General features: G+C 45.8%; 1 protein-coding gene across 1 annotated transcript in view; it reads left to right on the forward strand.

Annotated features, from left to right (window-relative positions):
* Positions 1-23,925, forward strand: part of RPS6KB1 (ribosomal protein S6 kinase B1) — a 526,632-nt gene that overhangs the window by 177,787 nt on the left and 324,920 nt on the right. The window contains exon 5 of the mRNA XM_085649414.1: positions 6,531-6,678. Within this exon, the coding sequence (XP_085505540.1) occupies positions 6,531-6,678 (148 nt within the window). The remainder of the gene's footprint in view (positions 1-6,530; positions 6,679-23,925) is intronic.

Consider the following 23,925-nt stretch of genomic DNA (forward strand, 5'->3'; position numbering starts at 1 on the left):
ACTTAGGCAAAAATAGACATAACAGTAATTAAAATATAGAAATTAAGATGCCAATGTTTAAACCCACACTAATCCCATTAAATATTAGTATTTTCCTAGCCGTAGCAACATTTAAAGCAATGATACTTACCATTTGATGATTTTAAAGCACAAACAACTACAAAGCAACATAAATCATGCAATTTTACGATTTCCCTACAATCTAAGGTTAGTTTGCTTACCATAGTTAATTAATTGTTATGCCATGCAATTAGCATTTTAGTCCCACGTGTATCTCGTGTTTATCAAGGTGCAAAGGTTGATTAATACATTTCCACTCCAAAAATATTATGTAAATTATAGTTAGAAGGATTATGTAATCAATTTCATGCAAATCAGAGGAGGTATACAACATTTGTTTTACCTGCTCCATCAGGTACTAAATCCAATATTCTGTGACTGGGGAAAACTAGAAATCTCAGAGCTTCCTCCAAAAAAGCAACATTCCAAGGCCAAGCATTCAGATTTTATGAATCTATATCCAGGTGGACTCTGCTATTGATTGTTGACAGATATTTGTACATTCTTTCGATACACCTGATTCAGAATGTGGTTATAAAGCTCAAGGTGGCTAAGATGACCGTAAGTCACAGCTCTCGAGCACCCACGTCAGTAGTGATTCACGTTACTTCATCTGTCTGGGCAACCATGTAGGATACTTCATGGCAGAACCAATCTTTTGTCCACCACAGGGCAATCCAGAAAACATAGCAACAGTTTAATCATTACCTACAACTGCCTAACCATGGCTTTCCTTTTATAATATACACTTAGATTTACTGACTGATTGCATAAACAATTAATGATACCAAAAGGCCTTCCATCAGAGCCTAGTTTTTGAAGTTAAGGAGGTTATAAACGTGGTGCTTACAAGAAACCCTATATCCAATGAAGTATCATAAGGGGACTAGCTCTTGGTTTTAAATCCATCTGAGTTTCGGTTATCTTCTAAAAACGGTAACTTAGCAGCCATTGGAGTGCATAAAGACTAACATTTTAACCTCTCAGACCTTGTTAGTCATTGTACTAGTGCTTAAGGATGTTCTCGTCGGTCTTCGTTATCCTCCCGCCTTAACCTTCTTTACTTTGCTGCCAGCAAAGGTAGGCCCTCCGTTCTAACACCTGTTATGGAAAGCAACTTTCTTCATAGTTATTATCTGCATGCAGTGTTAAGAAGCATTTGACATTTAACTCCAACAAACAATATAGTGTTCTAGAGTAAGATTGTTTAAAGAACTTATCAATTTTTTTAAATAAGATTGTCTAAAGAATGTAACTAATTTTTCTACGAAAAATAATTTCAGATGACGTACCAATCTGTCCATAGCCTTGCCAACTTTTTTTCGGTCATCATTTTTTCCCTCCAACATTTGAACTCAAAAGTGCATTAACAACACCATTTTGACTCAACAGAATTTAAACAGCAATCATTTGTTTTGTTTATTGAATAAACCTGGTGTACACCATCCACTGGCTTCTTTGTGTTCAAGACAATTCATAGAAGTGGGAACAATCAAAATCAGGCTACATTAAAGTATTGAAAAAGAAATCTCGTGAGGGCTTTCTTGAAAACCAAATGTTTAGCCAACTATTCCAGAGCTACAGCAGACTGATTACCTGATCGCAGTGACCTTTGTGAATGGTAATGTTGCAGCTGTCAAACAAAACATGGGCAATCCATAAAGAGGGTCTTAAAGTGTACTCTTTGCTCTTCTGCAAGCCAGTGCAGAGTTTTCCTACCTTGCAAATTGGTACGCCAAAAGTCCCAAATAAATATAGTTGCTCTAATCTAGTCAAAAAGCAAGAAGTAAAACTTGTTGCATGGTATTCGGATAAAAGGGGGCAACACTTTCATGAGTGAGCGAACGAGTAGTATGGAAGTTCTAAACACCACGTTGATTCAACGAGAGCTCTTGATTAAGGAATACACCTAGAGGTTTTACTTTAGTTGCGGAACAGGTGGCCCGCTCATACTGGAGAGCCATAAAATATTGTTCCAATAAGTCTGGTATTGCTAAGAAAAAGCAACTCTGTTTTATCTTCATTCAGTTTGGGCAGTTCTGACAAATCTGGTTTTGGTAGTCACTGGGAAGTCTATCAAGGGGACCACCGACTCTTTCCATTATAATGTAGGCAGATGATCTTGTAAGCATGGAACACGTCTGAGAGGACTTGACAGACAAGTAATATAAACAATTTGGTCCGTAGTTGGGCTAGATAATAAATAACTTCAGGGACAGTAACAAGCTTTGGACACTCCCCAGTGTAGTGAGACACCTTTAGACCTAAGTAAGAGAAGCAGTAGGCGTTGGCAGCTGCTTTCCAAGAAAAAGATAAACCTGGGCTCAATTGTCCCCTTTATTTTCTAATTGCAGCCCAGGGTTCACAGTGTTAAAAGTAGCATCATGCTTGTCCAACATGGCTCTTATGTCATCAGTCAATACGGTCCGTGCCATTTTCAGTCCCCTTCCAGGGTGAAAACCCATTTGCCACTTATTGAGCAGATTACTCTCTTCAAATAGCTGAGTACATACCATTTTATTTAAGATTTTACTTGGCGCTAGAAGAGTCTTATGGGCTGGCAGTTTTTTCCTTCCACTGCATTGACTTGGCAGGCACAACACCTTAGTAGATGGTCGTTTTGAAGTTCAGTAAATTTGTCAGACATGGCTAAGGCTCTTACTACAGATGCTGTGCCTTAACTTGTCACATAGAGCTGATGAGAAGGAGCATGAGCTTTGTGAATACCACTACTGGGAAAGTTAGTCTAAGTTGTCTTCAGTCTTCTTTTGAAGTATCTTGGTTGTAGCCTGTAAACCTGAGGTCTATTTCTTAATATGAGGCTTTCAATCGTTGCTCCACTTGATGTGTTAATAGCTTTTTAGTTCAAAGTGTCTGTAAAACACTCCTACTGTGTTGCCACTTCAGACCCTGCTAACTTCTGAGCAGTTCCCCATTCCAGAAGCCCCCCTTCTCCTCCCTCCAGGTCTAAGGCAAGAGTCCGCTTCACCATCCTAAACTGACAGTTTAAAGTCTCCACTGAATGCATCTGAAGTGTGTGTTCAAGTACTGCAGTGAGAGTGAGACAAGAGAAGATGCCGGCATGCATTTAGAGGCAAGAAGGTTTGTTTGGGAATTATGTAAGAAACAACCGGTTTTGTTTAAACAAAAAACAAACAAATGTATTAGTGTTACACGAGAAGGCCTGTGAGTTGGGCTGACGTGGGTGAAGGGGAGTTTGTTAGCTATGAGAGGGTGGGGAAACCCCTCTATACATTGATTTAGTTGGGAATTCATTTTTAGGTCTCGCCTACGGAGCGCGCATGCGCTGCATAGGAGGACCTTTAGCCGTCGCTCTGCTCTTTTTGGAAGCACACACTCGTGCTTGTGGTGGCGTCCACCTTGCGGGAGCGAGCAGAGGCACGCCACAAGCACGAGTATGTGCTTCCAAAAAGAGCAGACTGCGCTGCACCACTCCCGGGCTCACCTCCTGCTCCCCCTCTCTTTCTCTCATGCGCGCTCCCAGGACAGTACTGACGCAAACTACAAGCAGAACTTGGATTTGTGTCTCAGTTTGCTCTTACACCCCCCCCCCCCCTCCTCCATGTCTTTGTTGGCTTTCTTCCTGCCCCACTCCCTACATATATTCTGTTGCCTTTATTTTCCGTCCGCCCGCCCCCCATTGTCCGTATTCCCTTTGCTCCCGCCCATGTTGTCAGTGTTATCTTTCTTACACCATGCCTGTGCCTATACGGAAATGACCGCTGGAACCCCCATCGACCTCCCTTCCTAAAACGCTTATGGCATTGTATCCTACTAACACTCAGTGTATTTGCACGGCGCCCGTTTTCATGATTATTACCAGAATCAGCCATGCACATACATTTTACATGCACGGGGTGCCGCACTTACATGTTAGCACGGCCCGCCGGACACCCGCCCTGTTTTGTTTAAGCATAAGATGTCCCAACACATTTTAAAACATGGTAGATGCTGCGAAGCGTTTCAGCATACGTCTGTGCACTCCACCCTGAGCCACTTTGTGCTGTTTCTTGGTCGGGTTGCATTTGGATTGTTGCGACATAGACCCGATTACTAAAATAAATAAGGCATAGAGGCACGTATTTGTTGGGCAATATTGCTATGTGTTCGCGGCATACCTTACAGCCTGCAGCGAAGTGCTCCGGTGGCCTGTCCCATCTATAAAATGCACTAGCACACATTACGTGCCTCGGCCTGTCCTGTTAGGCTAATAAGTAGAACGGGAACTTCTGCCAGGTGGCTGCATGTGATACAAGCACTTTATTAGTTGGCCGCCCAGCAGTGAGTATTTTAACTGTTTTTTATTACTATAGTCCACTTCATGGGCCACCACACGCACACATTTGAATCTCTACACGGGTGCCGCACTATATTGCAGCACAGCGCCATTTCCATAACATTCTGGTGCCCCTGGGGCACCCACCAGGGACAATACACAGCCGAGCTGACTCACAAACGCTAATTCTATTGATGGTTCATAATCAGATGATTATACAAAAAATTCTACTAGTAATAAAATAAGAATCATACACCTGAAATTAATGATTACAAAGAATTGCCAATTATTAGAATTGGTGTTTCGGCAACATGTAATCGGTTCCTTTTTGGCAGGCAGTAATTAACGAGGTCTAAAATAATAAGGATTACAGGAAGTATTACAGACTCCATTGGATAACAAATATTTAAAATTATGTAATATGCAGAAAGTAGGTACTTCACTCAACTTCAGCCATAAAAACACACAGCATTCCCCTTGCATGTATTTTTTCCCAGAATGGCAGCCCTGTTTACACACACGGACTTCAATAGCTATGTTTGTTTGCAGCCTTTCTTCTATTTCTATAGCTTAGGTGGTGGGCGATTTACAAATTGTGGCTTGCCGGGAGCTGTAGGTGTGTCACGGTTTCTCTGCCATGAACAACTGTTGGTCCTCCTAATCTGGAGCCATACAGAGGGACATCTGCAGCTTCCCCCGGCTGTAAAAGTGAAGCTTAGCGCAGGCTTTCAGAGTGCTCAACACTATCTCGAAGTTAGTGCTTGTGAGCTTAGCAAAGGTACTGTTAACAATTTATTTATGCATTTTCTTTATTGAGCAGACATTACCAAAGGTGTTAAATCACTGTAGAATAGAAAAAAAAGTTTTATACAAGGCGTGCTCGTCATTAAATAGGATAAACCGTTACGGCCCAGCTCAATGACAGGCGATGCCTGAAGGAAGACATAACGTACAGTAAATAGTTTTGTTTCTGTTAAGCAAGAACCTGCTGTGTTTGTCAGCTCACGCTGCTCAAATGAGTCCGGGCGCACCTGTATCACCAGCCAGGTTAGGCCTTCGAGCAGGTGAGTTGGGCAGCAGTGCTGCTAAATTTATTTAAAGAAAGTATTGTCTCTGTCTTGACTTTGCCTTAGCTGTGGTTATAGTATTGGGTCATTTTCGAAAGCAATTATTTTTACTCCGACATGTGATTTTAATAGAGAGGGCTAGAGGAAAATATTGCAGTTATGTAGGGCTTTAAGCTCTAACAAAAGATATCAACCGTATTTTAAATGCCAGCGTCCCATTCTTGGGTAGTCACTTCCACATGTTTTGCATAATAAAAAGTAGAACTAATTGCTGCTGTTGGAGCTGTTTTCGTGCCATAAATGGTAGGACATGTTTGACCCATCCCAATCACAGTGCCTTGCTGTGCTTCAGCTGAACCTCGCAGGTCTGCAAAGACTAGTCGCACATCTCAGTATTTTTTATGCCGGGAGCTACTACTAAATGTGTAAGTCAAGTAACGTCAATTTAACACCAGTGTTTAAAACCTCCTGTATTCAACAATTTAAAAAGGATTAAAACCTTAAATCTCATAAATATACACATTAGCCACATCATAAACTCATAATAGTATTGCCACACATTCCATTTTTTTAAAATAATGTCAATACAATTGCTGACTCCAAGGATTTAATTTCGAATAATAACATGTTTGCTGCATTGTGTGTTAAAGTATCGAATTTCGTTTAAAAAAAAGTATGTTTTAAGTAACAACAAAACATTGTCAAAATAACAGTCCAATAACACGCACAATATCCTTGGTGAAACAACATCAAGTGTTGCATGGCTAAACACTTATAAGGTCCCAAAGGCGAGACCTATTGGCTATGCCAATGCTTATTTTCTTTGAAGGTGTTCTAGAGTGGTGCTTGTATTAATTCTGTGATTAATTCAAATACTTACATACCTATAAGTGCTGACTAACTATGCCCATGCAAATTACTGAGCTGAAAACTCGTTTGCTAATTTGAATTCTTCATAGTCTATCCCACCAGTACAACTTAACCAACTGTTCAGCTCCTTATTTGGCTAGTTTATGGAGTGTTATCGAATAAATGGTGCTGCTTTACATGTTTTGACTGTTAATAATCTGTTTTCTGTTTTAATGAGCTTGTCCTTTCCTTATTAGGCCATGATTGTAAGAAATGCAAAGGACACGGCTCACACAAAAGCAGAGCGAAATATTCTAGAAGAGGTGAAACACCCTTTTATTGTAGATCTCATTTATGCCTTTCAAACTGGTGGAAAACTCTACCTCATCCTTGAGTATCTCAGTGGTAAGTGTGCGTATTTTTTTTTCTAGAACTGTAACTATCACATACCTTGGCATAATATAGTAGGTAATATGTACGTGCGATGTGAGCACAATTATCTAAATGCTTTGACTTTTCCACTGAAAGGATGTCCTCGACTCAAAACTTGAAAAAATAGGCAAAAAATCCCCTCTATTTTTCTGAATCCTTTAATCGTCATTCTACTTTCCGAAAATGTACCGCGTAATACAGTACACAATTGTAACAATTTGGGTGTTTTTGCATATAAGCTGTTAATGTTATCTACACTGTGCTTCACGGTTGTCCAGCCTTGGTGCACAAAGTCTGGCTCCATACCAGATGCTCAGGATGTCACGTTTACAGTTGCATGAAAAACAAGCATTTACAATGCAATGGTCTCGGCATTCTTAAAGTTAGAGCTATTGGCATTGCTCATGACATTATTTTTGTTTGTTTTTGTTTTTAAAACATTTAAAGAAACGGCATTATTTACAATGTCAATAGCTCAATCACTCTCAAATGCGAGACCTATTGCATTTGCACCCACACACAGAGCCACACACACAGAGCCACTCACCTAGAGCAACCCACACACAAATAGAGCCACCTACACACACACACACACGCAGTAGCCCACTGACCTATTTACATTATGTGCACTTTGTGATCTGCATGGTACATGTTCTTTGCTGCAGGCACATTAACCCTATGTGCTACCTTTCCAGGAGTCAAAACTTCCACTAGACAAAACTCCGATCTCTCTCTAGGAAGAACATTAAACACCAGAGTCATCATGACATTTTTATTGTTGCCGAAAATTGCTGGAGGCCAGGAAGGAGCCAGCAAGCGCTTTTAAAACCTTAATTTACTTGCAAACAGATCTCCTCTCCTCCTTGCGTACCGCTCCGTTGGCTCGTGGCTGAATAACTCACGTGCCTTTATTCAGTCAATCATACATGTCAATCAAAGCAACATATTGTTATGAGCGCTTAGCGACCCCGTCATGGCACTGAAACGCTGCCTGAATGTTGCAATGTAATACAACACATCGACATACACAACTATAGGTTATTTTACGCACATGTATTTACTGCGCTGCAGTTTTCATTGTTAAAACGTCTGGGAGGAATGCAAGCACTTCTATGCGCTATTCCAGTATTTGTAAAGAAAGGTGTAGGATTTCGCTCAGACGTTATTTATGACGTCTTTCTAAAAACTGCATAAACAGTACGTGTACATATTGTTTACATTCCATATCATCATTGTCTTGCTTACAATATTATTTACTCATGAGCTATAGGTCACATTTTAGTAAGTTATGTTGATAGCTCAGTGAGTTATTGCACATGTTGCAGAGCGTTGCGTTTAAACTGGAGGACAAAGGATGAAAACCGGTGTCTCCCAGAGTGGACCGTTATTACAATTTAAAGCAGCGCGACGCACACTGGAGGGAGAATTGTGCAATATTGCTATCCATTTGAACTCGGTGATCACGAGCACTGGGCCTTTCAGCCCCTCCTGGGGTTATGAGGGGTTGGCTGTGTGCAACACTTGGAAAAAGTCTTATGTTCCTGGAACGAACACCGGTAATCTCTCTGCCAACATGGCTGTCCTGATGAACCACGCTTGCCTTACTGGCAGCAAAAGACACACAGGTGATGGACGGAATGCAGAGCAAATCAAACATTCACTCCCAGTCAAGAGATCTTGGTTAAATCCATCGTTCTTTTGCTCACCATGACATCCCAGTGCTTTGAAGGGTGTGCCCAGATGTGGGTCCCGTGCTTTCCAGAAGGGTAAGCCCAGACGTGGGGCCCCTGCTTTCCACCACGAGTGGGAAGGGTATACCTATACGTGGGTCCTGTGCTCTCCATCTAAACTGGAATAGCATAGGGTAATGATGGATTTAGGCCTAGATCTCTGTACTGGGGTGAATATATTACATTGTTCAGCATTCTCTCCATCAATTGTTTTTTTTGCTTTTGCCTTACTGGCACAGCAAATTATGCGGACTTGCTTCCTATTTGCAGCCCTTGCGTACTGCAGGATCGGTTGCTGATTCATGAAGGAACAATGTAACAGATAGTGACTAAAGTTTATTTACCCTTTAAATCGATTTAGCTGTGATCAGCCCCTTTAAACCTAACATGGCACGTTCGATAGATCCCAGTACATCCACCTGTCCACCATTTTCTTCCTTCTCTGCATAAACCCCATGTTACCACCTCATTAAACTCCCCATTCCCATTCATCCAGCTTCTTGCAGCCATGAACTGGGAAAAGCTGCATGTGCCAGCAGCAAGAGCTCACCTCTCTTTCAATGAACGTTCACTCTTCTTAAAACCAGTAGGTGCTGAGCGCTTCGCTCCCCAGTCAATGCTAGACCGTTTTCCTGCTTTCTTGCACGTCTGCTGAATTTCACCCTTGCACACTTGTGGGTTATTTGCACGACACCAATAAATAATTGTCATATTTCACCCATTAGAAGGTGGTAAAAATGGTACTGAAACAGTGTGGTTGTCCTTTGATGCACGTTTGCTCGTTTGATAGATGTGTTTCTTGAAATGGCTCCGTCATTAAACACACAAACACACTTAATCCCCATCTATTTTAAGAAATGAGCATTGGCAAAGCCAATAGTTCTGACTCCTATTTTGAGTTTTGATCAAAATATAAAAAGGCCTGCTGCTGAAAAACATAAACCAAATGAAGACTGGGTACTATATGCAATGCATCTGTGAGCTAAAGAAATTATTATGTCATGATTCAGTATACCCCTGAGATATAAACCAGCTCTTTGTGCATTGAAATGGAAGCACTCTATAGGAGGCAGAATAATACACCACATAACCATTAGCAAGAAAAGAAAGAAATACTCCTCTTGTGGAGCCAAAACTCACTTTATGTATATTTTATAGAATCTGTATGTAACCAAAAGTATTGCAGCTGGAGAGGTGTGGTGCAGCGGCCAGGGCAGCTGCCTTCGGAGCACGGGGTTCATGGTTCGATCCCTGGCTCCAGTGGCAGCTCAGCACCATGTGACTCTGGGCAATAGCTCACTTAAATTCCACGACGGCCCCCAGCGCCTTGAATAGTTGTGATTTACATGTACTGGCAGTTTTTCTGTCAAGCTAGATCAAATAAAAAATAGCACCAAAGGCAGGGAGGGTTGGTTGAAAAAGATAAGCAGATTCTTCAATATTTCCAAGGAGGGAATCCTCTTGAATGGACACCAATGTTTTCCCTGCACCACATGTCCCCAATGACACTCACAGCTTTTTGCCAGCACCTTCAGTTTGCCATCAGCCACGACAAACTAGTTCAATGTGCAGTCATGGATGCCTCAGCACTAGCAACGCCCATGATCACTGCATGTCACACTTCTCACGAAGTATGCAGTGATTTAACTCAATTAATAAAATAAGCACTGGCTGTCAATGATAATGTCAGTGCAGCTTAGGGACTCATCCTCTAAAGCTTTGAGCCTTGCGATAAAACTAAAGATAATGATCTTGAATCACTTTACTGAAAAGAAAATATAATATTGATTTTTGCCTCACACTGAATCCCCCACTTCACACACGAAAAATGTAATGAAATCTGACCGAATCTATAATGTATCCGGAAAGCGTAGAAAAGGGCATGACAGTGCATGAGATTTACCTACAAGCAGCTGTCTCAGTCTGAATGCTGGTTGTGCTGGGGCCGAGTCAGTCACCTGTCAGGCCTGTTAGCCTGGATGAGTATAAAAACGGGGAAACCCCATAAAAGAGTATCGACTTATGCGCAATAAGCGCATCTGTGATTGTGGACATTTTGAGCGGACTGGCTGGTTGACAAAAGGTGATGTGACCAATAAATATAAGTTTTCTGTGTGTTTCATTCACTGCAATTGTATAGTGTCTGTCTTTGCAATTATACGGTAAAATCCCAAAAGGAGAGCAGTCAGTGGAGGGTGGCACAGAACTGTGGCATCTGCGCGAGCTGTCGGGCGGGGCTAAAACACCATCGCCCGTGGGCCTGACAGCTTCATCTACATGATTGGTATAGGATGTGTTCTCGCCACAGTGCACCAGTGCTTGTACGGACTCAAAGCCTGGGAGCGGCGGAAGCTCATAATCACCATGATGTTTTTGTCAATTACAATTTAAGAGCTCTTGCATAGGGAGCCAGGCAGACGATATGTAGTTCAAAGTCCAGTTAAACTGCAGTCGCAGGGCCTCCTCGCCTCAGTTTTAAACTCTCACCGCATCCTCGCAGATTTCTCATCATTTGTGGGGTGTGCGCGCCGCGCGTCCACGTGATCAATCAGTGTCTGCTAGTAGTCATCGGTCTTCGATAGAGGGCTTTGAGGGGCAATGGGATGCAGGGGGCTTCAGCGCATACTTCTATGTCCGCAGTGGCAACGAATCCGCTGGCAGGGAAGCTTAGGTCTGAAGCTCGTCGGCTAGATGCAGACCCCCTTGTGCCCGCCCCCCAACCCCGCACCACCTTCCCCCGCAACAACTTAAACAAGCACACCACAGCCTTTCTCCGAGGTGAAAGCAAAAATGCCTCGGAGAAAGGCAGCGGCATTTTCGGATTCGGGGGCGTTTAAACACGCCCATCGAAAAGTAATGAAAAACACGCCCCCGAATCCGAAAAGGACGGGCCCTTTTCGGAGTGACAAAGCCTCTTCTCCAATGGCTGGCCAGCATTCAAGAGGCCAGCCAATGGAGAAGAGGGGAGAAGAGGGGCGGGTTCAAGCCCCTCTTCTCCAAAACATTAAATCTCCGACTTCCAGTTCTCGACCTAAAAACTGCCCTGCACCACCCAATGGTCTGTGGCCCCCCCCCTCTCTTTTCTTCCATATCTGCCGTCTGCCTATGGTTCGTTCTTATCCCGTTTGTTCGCCTCGACGTTTCTCTGAATTTAAGCTTCCACGTAGCTCTTTTCTTCCTCTCTGGCTAGCTTCATTCTTTAATATTCTGTATGCATGCATACACACACACACACACACACAGTATGAAAAAGAAAGTCCACTGTCTTATATGGTTTTACCTATTAAAACGTATCCTACCATATCTAGTATTTATATTTGCTTATTCAGCAGATAAGTTCAGAACACAAACCAATGTCCTTGTATGTGGCCTTCTCAGACTTTAGCTTTGTTTCATTTGCTGTGTGGGATTCTAGATAAAACCATTTACAACCCAAGTGTAAACATTTCTATAATCAAATTAATATAATGTGACTGGTTCAGTATGGGAAATGGGGCTAATTAAAAGAATCATCTGGGAAGTAAAGCAAAGGATTCATCTCATGCACTTTACTCTGCTTATTAGTGCTGGTTTTAATCGCTAGTGGATACTCATTGATTTAATTACGATTTGCACTTGCACTTTGATCCCTACCCTTTTAAAAGGCTGCAAGACGCAGACCGTTGATCCTTGTTCTTTTAATAGAACCGTTGAATACAATGTTTTTATTTAATCATACATGTAAAGTTTATCTAAAAAAAAACTGCCATAGGGGAGAGACCTTGTACTGAGTACGATTTGCACATGGATTGGCCCTGCTGGTTGACTTTTTTTTAACCAATTGCTGCTGGTACGATTCCTAATTTTAATCTCACACAATAGGGTTATCCATGCAACTTACGTATTTTTTAAGTCTAATTTTGTACTGTTGTTTTTTTGTGTACTGTATCCTGCTTTCATGGACCTGGAGATCAAAAATAAAGCTATCTGAAAGAGACCGTAGTTATACATTCCTTACCTTGGAATTAACCCCAAGCGTCAGACTGGATCCGGAGATATTTTTTTCATAGCAGTACTCCTGCGTGTTGGTAGGTGGCGTCGGTCGACACCACGGTCGAAGCCATGGTCGCAGATATGACGTTATGGTGTCTATTTAGACACTGGCCCTCTGCACGCTGACATCAGTTCTTGAATTTCTTTTTTCGTGCCAGCCAGCGCAGATCCGAAGAGAGCGTGCCCCTCAGTCACTTTTTGACTAAACCTTTTTCGACTTTTGTTAATGTCTTTTTTGAGTCGTCGACTCCTGGTTGCACAAGGGATGTCCCATCATCGAACCGGCTTCAAGCCTTGTGACACCTGTCACCAATTGATGTCGGTCACAAGTCCGCACCTTCTGTGCCTTTGGTGCCTGGAGCGCGACCACGATCCGAAGTCGTGTTCCGACTGCGGGCCATGAACCTGAAATCCTTGCGGAAGCGGTCCTGAAATCTTTTGGAGGCCTGGCAGTACGCTCCGCTCCACTTAAGGTCCCCTTCGAGAGGAAGGGCGCGGGATTGGTCGCAGAGTCATCACCATTCCCCCTCGAAGTCTTCGCACTCCCCCGGTAAATTGAAGCACAAAAAGAATACGAAGAAGCATCGTCGCGCTTCGCCGCCTTTCCGTCCTGCCATCGCAAGACCCTGAGCATAGTCGCTGTCCAGCTCCATCTTCAGAGGCCGCTGGGAAGGCTCCGCGCTTCCCAGAGCAGGAGCACCCATGCCCAACTTCATGCATTTTATGAAGCGCTCCTTAGCATTTTTTGGGAAGCCCAACTCCGCTTGTGTGCCTTTGGGCCCCGCAGACTCGGTTGGGCGCCCAAGGCCTTCGAAGTGAGCAGCCTCGGCGCCGGAGGTCCCCTAAGGATCCATGCCTGTAGCCGGTCGACCTCGCAGTACATTCCCCGGCGCCGGATTCAGTGGCGACGCCGGTTGTGCCCCCAACTGGCATCGACCTCCGCCTCATCCCTGACTTGGACACGGCACCGGACTGATGTCGACGGAGGTTGGTACTGGTGCCAGAGGGTACTTTTGTATCGCTGTTCCTCCCTGGCTTTCCCTACCACTCTGAGTGGCAGCCAGAAGAGTGTGAGGAGAATTGGGAGGGGTCTGTTGACCCTCTAGCAGACCAACTTGAGGAGCTGGACTGGCAAGAGGAGTTGGGTGGTGCCAGTGGTATGGATACTTCCCCAGACCTTGATATGCTTTTTCCCCCTACCGTGGCTATGGAGGAGGGAGCTTCCTACGCTGTGGTGTTACGTAGGTCGGCTGAGGCCTTGAGCTTCCTACGGTGGCTGTCAGGACTAACCTCCTGACTTGGGTGCTTCAGCCGCTGCAGCCTCTTCGGAGCCCCTGCTGCCTTTTAAGGAGGCTCTCACTGACTTCCTTCTGGACACTTGATCCTAGCCCAGCACAGGGTCTCCTGTGGACAGGATGATTGCCAGACGCCACTGCCCTACCGAGCAACCCACTTTTCCTCTCCCAACACCGATACCCCTGAGAGCTTGGTGGTCCAAGTCTCATCCTCAAAAGGCACATTCCCTACTGCTCCCCCACATAGGGAATCCAAGAAGCTGGACCATCTTGAGAAGATGATGTTTTCATCCACCAGCTTAGGACCCTGCATGTCTCTTGGGCCGTTATACGCACATGGTGTGGGAATACGGTCGCGCAAGTGCTGCCACAGTGCCCGTAAGAGGTCTGGGCCGTGCTCACCCACGCTATTGCTGAGGGTCGAAACGCAGCTAAGTTCACCATCCAGTGTGGGCTGGATACTGCAGACAGGCTGTGAAGAACGGTTCCCACGTCGGTAACCCTGAGGTGCTATACCTGGCTGAGAACATCTGGCTTTTCTGGGGATGTCCAATCCACACTTTTGGACATGCCCTTTGATGGCCGTCGCCTGTTTGGTGAGAAGGCCGACAAAGCGCTCGAGCGCTTCAAGGACTCTAGGGCCACGGCCAGATCCTTGGGCCTCAAATCAACTTCTCACCCCCTTTCGTGGCTACGGAAGGGGTGACCCACCACGTTCCGCCCAGAGCCACAGGGCCACGCACACTACCCAGCCTATGCGTGGCCAGGGACGTGGGACCCAGTGTCGTGGGTCTGGGGGCCAAAGGGCAGGCCAGCCCACCAATGCCCCCTCTGCAGCAGCTTCCAAACCTTCCTAGTCCGACATTTCAGGGCCACCAGTTGCCAGTGGGCGGCAGGATCGCCATCAACTGGCACAACATCACGTCCGACAGGTGGGTTTTGCAGATCGTCCGAAGGGGCTACTCCCTCCCCTCTGAGACTACCCCTCCCTCCATGTCAGCAGCGCTCCATCGCATGTCTGAGGATCACCTGGCCCTTTTCCGCCAGGAAGTGCTTTCTTGGCCAAGGGAGCTATTGACCGAGTTCCTGTGCCAGAAGTAGGTTGTGGTTGTTACTCCCACTACTACCTGGGACCCACGAAGGAGTAAGGCCTGCGTCCTATCTTTGACCTCAGGGACGTCAACCGCTTCCTCAGGAAGGAGAAGTTCATAATGTTAACCTTGGCTCAGGTCCTGTCAGCTCTCGACCTGGGAGACTGGATGGTAGTGTTGGACTTGCAGGACGCTTATTTTCACATCTCTGTGTTGCCTGCCTACCAGCGTTACCTACGGTTCACGATAGACCATGAGCGTTTTCAGTTTCCTGTGCTTCCCTTTGGCCTAGCCAGTGTTCCTCGGATTTACGAAAGTGATGGCGGTTATCGCAGCTCATCTGCGCAGATCAGGGGTTCCAGTCTTCCCCCTATCTCGACGACTGGCTGTTGAAGGCAAAGCTCGCCCCAGGCTGTCGTCTCCCACATCCAGACTAGGGCAAATTTCCTGCATTCGCTGGTGTTCACTATCAATGTGCCAAAGTTGCACCGGATTCCCTCTCAGAAGATCCTTTTCATCAGAGCAGTTCTGGAAACAGCGTAGTTTCGGGTCTATCCTCCCGAGCAGTGAGTCCGGTGTATTCGGGCTATGATACCGATGTTTCAGCCTCTATCCTGTATTTCAGTGAGAGGCTGCTGGGCCTGCAGTTAGATCATGCCAGATGGCTTATGCGGGCTCTGCAGTGGGACCTGAAGTTCCAGTGGGTGCAGCATCAGGGCACTCTCTCAGATGTCATCCATATCTCGCAGGGGACTGCAAGTCTGTTGCAGTGGTGGCTCACAAACCAGGATTGGGCCAGCGGCAGATCCCTCTCCCTTCAGCAACCAGAGTTCACAGTAGTGACGAACGCGTCACTCCTGGGATGGAGAGGCCACATGGGAGAGGCGAAGATCAGAGGCCTCTGGTCTCCGGCGGAATCTGGGCTCCACATCAACCTTCTGGAGCTTCGGGCCATCCATCTTGTACTGAAGGCATTCCTTCCCTCTGTCAAAGGAAGAGTAGTGCAGGTGTTCACGGACAAAACCACAGCCATGTGGTACTGCAGCAAATAGGGCGTGGTGGGGTTGTGGACCCTATGCCAAGAGGCTCTTCGCCTTTGGACATGGCTGGAACATCAGGGCATAGCCCTGGTTGTTCAAAACCTGGGGGGTTCCCTGAACGCCAGGGCGGACGAAATCAGCCTCTGGTGCATGATGGATTACGAGTGGTGTCTTCACTCGGAGGTGGTGCAAGGTCTCTTTCAGCAGGGGGGAGAGCCTTGGTTAGATCTGTTTGCCACAGAAAATAACGCGCAATGTCCGCAGCTCTGCGCGTTGGAGTTTCCAAGGCGGCACTCGCTCGGCAACGCCTTACCTCACACGTGGAATTGTGGCCTCCTGTATGCTTTTCCCCTACATACCACTTATACCCAGAGTGCCAAAGAAGATAAAGCGCGACCGGGCCCAAGTAAATCTTGTGGCTCCGGATTGGACGTGAAGAGTCTGGTACCCTGAGCTCTTGAGCATAGCCATCGATCCGCTGATCAGACTGCCTCTTCAGGAGGATCTTCTGTTGCAGAAGCAGGGGGGACCGTTTCCCACCCGAAACTGTCCAGTCTTCACCTCCTTGCGTGGAGATTGAGCGGCTGCAGTTGACAGCTTTCGACCTTCTCCTGAAGTCTGTAATGTCATCTTGGCAGCCAGGCGTCCCTCCACTAAAACTGTATACGCCTGTAGATGGAACAAATTTGTGGCATGGTGCACAGCAATGGCTGTGGATCCCCATTCTGCCCCCCTTTCGAAGGTTCTCCTCTTCATTCTTTCTTTGGCCCAGCAGGGCACTGCTCTTAAAGGCTCTGCTCTTAAAAGCTATCTTTCGGGCATTTCGGCCTTTCTTCGCCTTCCTGATCAGCCTTTTCATTTTTCAAGTCCCCCATCATTAACAGATTCCTGAAGGGCATTACTCATCTCTCTCCTCCTTCTCCTTTCGTAATGCCTCAGTGGGACTTGAATCTTGTCCTCACTCACCTTAAGTGTGCTCCCTTTGAGCCATTACATAATTGTCCTCTTCGTCTTCCTCTTCGTCTTCTTAATTTAAAGAATGACTTCCTGATAACCATCACATCTGCATGCGGGTGAGTGAGCTTCAGGCTCTTTCTTCCAAACCTCCCTTTCTTGCTGTCCATCCGGACAAAGTGGTCCTTCAAACTAGGCTTTCTTTTTTGCCCAGAAGTGGTTACCTCCTTCCACATAGGCCAGACCATCACATTGCCCACCTTCTTTCCGCCTCTGCACCCTTCCAAGGAGAAGGAGAGGCCTTCTACCTTGACCGCACTAAAGACTTCCGGATGGACGATCGACTCTTTGTGGGTTAATTGGGCGCCAGGAAAGGTTGGGCAGTGTACAAACATACCATCTCTAGTTGGATCGTCCTATGCATCAAGATCTGTTAACCCCTTCAGTGCCCCGCCCTTTCCCCCTCCTGTGCCGGGCGTTATATTAGCGGGCGGAGTTCATGACGAGATAGTCTCGTCATGGGCACAGCGCAACCGTGCTCCATGACGAGACTATCTCGTCATGGGCATAGAAGAGGTTAATCTTTGGTGAAAAAGGAACCTCCATTAGGGCTGCGCGCCCATTCTACTCGTGCGACGGCAGCCACTACTGCTTTGGGACGTGGCGTTCCTTTGGTTGACATCTTCCAGGCAGCCACATGGGCATCCCTGCACACGTTCACTAAACATTACTGTCTGCACAGCCAAGTCCGGAGCGACTGCTGTTCTGTTCTCCAGGACTTCCTGGTAATACCTTAGTTCGCAGTCCCACCTCCTGGGTTGGCACTGCTGGGGTATCTATTCTAAGGTAAGGAATCCATAACTACGGTCTCTTTCAGATGAACAAGTTACTTACCTTCGGTAACGATCTATCTGTAAGAGGCATTAGTAGTTATAGAATATTTAACACCCCATCCATCCTCCCTGTTCTGCGAACTGACTTCTAGGGGTAGGGACTCCCTTCCAGGGCCCTAGTTATGTGCACCAGTAGTCAGTGTCTTGCATGGCTCTGCGCTTCTGGCATGGAAAGTCGTGTCAAACTGACGTCAGCGCGCAGGGGCGGCGTCTAAATAGACATTGCGACGTCATCCCAGCGACGCTGACACCGAAAGTGGAGTCGACCGACTCCACTTACCGACGCGCAAGGGTACTGCTACGTAAAATATTTCTCCGGATCCAGTCTGATGCCTGGGGGTAATTCTAAGGTAAGGAATCTAGAACTACTAATGTCTCTTGCAGATTCATTGTTATCGAAGGTAAGTAACTTGTTCTTCACATGGATTCATCTTTGTACCTGCATTTCTTTTAACATGCAAGTACATGGTTTGTTAGCAGCACTCTTGGAAATAAATGCTAATAAAATATGTGTATGATGTGAGCATGCATTTGTGGATGCAATATCCTGCTAAACTCTCAGGATTCAGTGGATGGCTACTCCGTAATCAAATGGGATGAAGACCAAGCCAAGCAAGACTGCCAAAAACGTCCACACATAGTTCGTTGCAGCATCCAGGATTAAATATTTGCTGTCTTCGGAGTCTATATTTAACTATGCAAAGCTTAAAGTCACACATGCAAAGAAAAAAATCTGGTGGCAGGAGTCATTTGGATTTCGCTGATTTACCCCAAGGAGGAAGACAAAGCTATATCAAACTTGGACACGGCGCCGGACCGATGTCGACGGACGTTGGTACTGGTGCCGGAGGGTACTTTTGTACCGCTGTTCCTCCCTGGCTTTCCCTACCACCCTGAGTGGCAGCCAGAAGAGTGTGAGGAGGACTGGGAGGGGTCTGTTGACCCTGTAGCAGACCAACTTGAGGAGCTGGACTGGCAAGAGGAGTTGGGTGATGCCAGTGGTCTGGATACTTCCCCAGACCTTGAGATGCTTTTTCCCCCTACCGTGGCTATGGAGGAGGGAGCTTCCTACGTTGTGGTGTTGCGTAGGTCGGCTGAGCCCTTGAGCTTCTTACGGTGGCTGTCAGGACTAACCTCCTGACTTGGGTGCTTCAGCCGCTGCAGCCTCTTCAGAGCCCCTGCTGCCTTTTAATGAGGCTCTCACTGACTTCCTTCTGGACACTTGATCCTAGTCCAGCACAGGGTCTCCTGTGGACAGGATGATTGCCAGACGCCACTGCCCTACCGAGCGACCCACTTGCCCTCTCCCAACACCGATACCCCTGAGAGCTTGGTGGTCCAAGTCTCATCCTCAAAAGTCGCATTCCCTACTGCTCCCCCACATAGGGAATCCAAGAAGCTGGACGATCTTGAGAAGACGATGTTTTCTTCCACCAGCTTAGGACCCTGCATGTCTCTTGAGCCGTTATATGCACATGGTGTGGGATACGGTTGCGCAAGTGCTGCCACAGTGCCCGTAGGAGGCCTGGGCCATGCTCACCCCGCTATTGCTGAGGGTCGAAACACAGCTAAGTTCACCATCCAGTGTGGGCTGGATACTGCAGACTGGCTGTGTAGAACGGTTCCCACGTTGGTAACCCTGAGGTGCTATACCTGGCTGAGAACATCTGGCTTTTCTGGGGATGTCCAATCCACACTTTTAGACATGCCCTTTAATGGTCGTTGCCTGTTTGGTGAGAAGGCCGACAAAGCGCTCGAGTGCTTCAAGGACTCTAGTGCCACGGTCAGATCCTTGGGCCTCCTGCTAAACTCTCAGGATTCAGTGGATGGCTACTCCGTAATCAAATGGGATGAAAACTGCCAAAAACTTCCACACATAGTTCGTTGCAGCATCCAGGATTAAATATTTGCTCTCTTTGGAATCTATATTTAACTATGCAAAGCTGAAAGTCACACATGCAAAGAATAAAATCCGGTGGCAGAAGTCATTTGGATTTCGCTGATTTACCACAAGGAGGAAGACAAAGCTATATCAAACTTAGCTGCAAATGTTTGTGTATGTAGTGAAAGTGAATTTAGACAAAGACATAAACCTAGATAACTTGCACGTGAAATTCCAGCGTATCTTCTGTTCCTCAATACCGACAGTGCTAGCTTATCTTGGGAAAATCCATGGCTCGCGCATTAGTGAAGCTCACTCTGCAAAACAAAGAGACCAAGATTAAATAGCGGCATGATTTGGTGAAACAAACTGCCTGTTTTTTTTAATAGTCTTGTTGGTTCAACAGTTTCTGCAATTATAAATGATGAAAAATTAAAATCCCTCCGGAAGGATGGCTGTTCATAATATCTAATAACATGTTTAGAAATAAAATACAGTGGCACAAAGTCTTGGCAAAGGAAAGATGACTGCGGTGAATCAAATTGTTCATATACTTTGCCTTTATTTTTTTTTGTTTTTTAGCATAGTTTTATATAGCGCGAACTTGACCCGAATCCAATCAGGTGTCATAGCGCTTTACATAGCACCAGTTACGTTACATGAGGACACACATTCATTTTTTTGTTAGGCACGGGGAGATTAAGTGATTTGCCCAGAATCACAGGAGGTTTAGCGTTGTTACTGAGACTTAAACCCAGTTCCCCCAGGTCCGAGGTCGAGCGCCCTAACCGTTAGGCCAACTCCTCTCCCCTTATTGGAAGTAGCTCATCAGAATAATAGGGTGTTAAGTATTGCTTGATGGCACAGCCACACAGTGACAAAGTAATAAAATAGGACAAGCTTTTGGAACTCACTAATGATATCATAGCACTTTATATATAGCGCCAGATGGATTCAGCCCTTTTTGTGTGGACAAATAAGTATCTCTTTAGGTTGGTATGTATGATTGTAGGTTGTTGATTGCTGGTTTGCTTGCATAAAACATGTGTAGTGTGTAAGGATTTGAGGTGCTCCATTCCTTTTGTAGGAGGGATGTTGCAGCACAATGTTACATTAAACATGTAACTATCAAATGTGAGATTGAACCACTGCCATATAGATCTGTAGGTTGTTTCAGGTTAGTTTTATGTTTTAATAAACTGCTAACCTCATTACCATTTTAAAATCAAGGTGATTGCAGAGTATTCCGTTTTTTTCCAGTCAGCTAGGCAATAGGAGCACAGTGTTGAGGGCAGGGATGATGTGGTTGCTTTTGCCCAAGTTTAGTAGTTGTCTAGCTTCAGCATTCTCGATCCATTGTAGTTTGCTCTTTTGGTGTCTTAGGAGCTCAATATAAAACCTGTTGAAATTTTGGTAAGGCGGAAACATGACTAGGTCTCTTGAGGGCACAACTTTGTGTGAATGACTCAGGCAAGCACATATCCTGCATAGTATTTTCATGCTAAAAGTTGCGTGTTTGGTCACTTGGTTAACCAGAGGTTAACACCGAGGCCCATACCATGTTTTGGAGTAACAAAATGCTTAAAGACTTACAAATTCTCTTGTTTAGCGTGTTGCCCTGGCCTGCCAATGAAGGCGGATGACACCCAGAGATTTAAACCTCTGTATATGTAGATTACTGTACAAGCCTGTGTATGTTTCCATGCAGCCTACGATGTATACCTCTGACCAAAAGACAATGGACATTCTGCTTGAAGTTGCTTTCCAAATTTCCAAGTTTACCCAGTTTATTGCCAGTAGTGCACTCTGAACCCATAGAACACCCCTATATGTTTATTACCCTGACACTCAAGGGACCCAGAGGAGCAATGTTGAACATCATGTCTTGGGATGGATATTTCCCTGACTGAGCAAGACTGGAATTGGAATGTTTTGGAAAATAAAATTGCTAAAAACTGATAAATGTCCTGCTTTAAGAGGAGCTAGGCTTTCACCAACAAGATTCCTTGGGTCATGCAGAGTTAGAAAATAAGTAGTCTTTATGGGTTCCATATACTCCTGTGTTTGATGTTCTCAAACGAATAGCCCACCGTAATTAGTGGTTTAGTCACTGTTTTATGATCTATGCTAATATTACGTAATTGTTTGTGAAGTCTTCATTCCCCAGTAAAACCTACACATATTTGGAATTGCTGTAATCATGACATACAAGGCATCCTTGAAATCAGTTCAAAAATTTAAAAATCTCTACATTGTTTGAGATTTTCAGGCTACAATAAGATATTGATGCGAGTTTTGCACCAATGCCAATACATAGCCCTAAATGAGCCAGAAAAAAAACAGTTTGTGCGGGTGCACAACGAGAACAAAACTTTACATGTGTTTAACGCCACTGGCACAGAATTGCACGAGTATTCTGGCATTGAAAGTGGCAAAGCTCTAAGCATACATGGTCTACTCTCTGTGGTAAGAGCTTTAAATTAAGCTCTACATACAAGGCAGATTATGGTGGCGGAAAAGGAAAATATACCTTGTTTGTAATTCCAGTACTCTTAAATCTTTGTTTTCCTTTCTGCACATCATTCATCAATTTACCCTCAAATGTAGCCTATTTTGTGCCACAAACTTATAACAGTGAACAAACATGCTGGAGCTAAATCTTGCAGTCGATTGTGGCTCAGTAAGTTGTGGTTCTTGATTTGGGGGTTGAGTTGCTGTAATAGCAGCATTTTTATATGTATTTTTACTCAATTTGTTTTTCTACCTGCATAGTAGTTTCCTGCTCATTATGAAGTATAGAAGGACAAGGACTTAAAGTACTGAAATTACGACAGAACATTTAATTCTGGTTGATACTTCTGCCTATAGAATCCTAACTGTTTGAATATCCCAGGTGCTAGACTGAATCTGAAAACTTCTGACATAGTCCTCTCTTGCCTATAGGGTAAGACCTGGAGTCTTGACAATGTCACTGTCCATATAGTGTCCGTTTTTAGGTCAACCCTCTGCCTTAGTATGAGAAAGTGCCATCTTTCTTGCATGGTATGCCTCCACTTTTTGCTGAATGTACTTTGACTGTGCCCTGGACTCCTGCCAATCAGGTGCCCAGGGCCTATGTTCCTGCCCTAAAAACCTAAAATCCAAATTGGCAAACCCTGGCCACATGTCAGCCCCTGGTAAATGGTACCCTAGGTACCCAGGGCCTTGTGACCAGGGAAGGCCTCTAAGGGCTGCAGCACTCATTGTGCCACCCTTAGAGGCCCTGTACCCTAACACACACACACTGCCCTTGCAGGCTGAGTGTCTGGGTACAGGACAAAACAAAGAGTCGACATGGCACACAGGGATGTGTGCCATGCCCACCACCTACACTGCCCTGGCATACATCAGCCCCCCTTCTAGCTGGGTGCCCTATGCCAGTGGTGTGGGCGCAGGAGCCCTGTGCCCCTACAGTACCCAGGTCCATACCTGGGCACTAAGTGCAGTGCTGCCATTTAAGAGTACATGGTGTTGAGAGCTCGTCAAACACAAACTCCACAGCACCATAATGGTAACACTGAAGACTGAGAAGTTTGGTATCAAACTTCTCAGCACATTAAACCCGCACTGATGCCAGTGTGGGATTTAATGTACCAAGCACCCCAGAGGGCGTCTTAGAGATGCCCCCTGAAACCTAACCTACAATCCACGTCTGGTCTGAGAGGCTGCCTAGGCTGCCACACAGCAGACCTGTTGCTGGACCCCTGGGTAGGAGAGCCCCTGCTCTCCTGGGCCTGCAACAATGCACATCCTGTGCGAGGTGCTAGATCTCCTCCCCCAGGATGGGCAGGGAGGTGCTTCAAAGGCATGCCGCCTCTGTGAGCTTCCCCAGGCCACTGCAACCCCCCACTCTGGCGGGAAGCTTGGCCGGAAACCTCAAATAAGGACAGGGGATGTGCCAGCCTGCCAACCCCACCCCTCAGGTGGGGGAGGCGAGGTGAAGCACATCTCTGGGCTCTCGCCATCTTGAAGAATGGGAGCCCTGCCCAATCAGGACTAGGCTACTGCCCCCCTCCCACAGGAGAGAGGCAGGATAGGGGGTGTACCCACCCCAGGACAGGGACCCATTGGTCCCTGCCCTTCACCTACCTGTAACGCCCCTAAATCTAGTATTTAGGGGCACCCTGAACCTTCCTTTCCCAGATTCCAGATTCCGAAATACGAAGAAGAGCAAGAAGAAAGAAGACCTGCCCTGCAGCTGCTAAGAAGAGGAAGACACCAACTGCTTTGGCCCCAGCCCTACCGGCCTGTCGACCCTCGATCC

This window comes from Triturus cristatus, chromosome 3_2, assembly GCF_964204655.1.
Source record: "Triturus cristatus chromosome 3_2, aTriCri1.1, whole genome shotgun sequence".
NCBI lineage: Eukaryota > Metazoa > Chordata > Amphibia > Caudata > Salamandridae > Triturus > Triturus cristatus.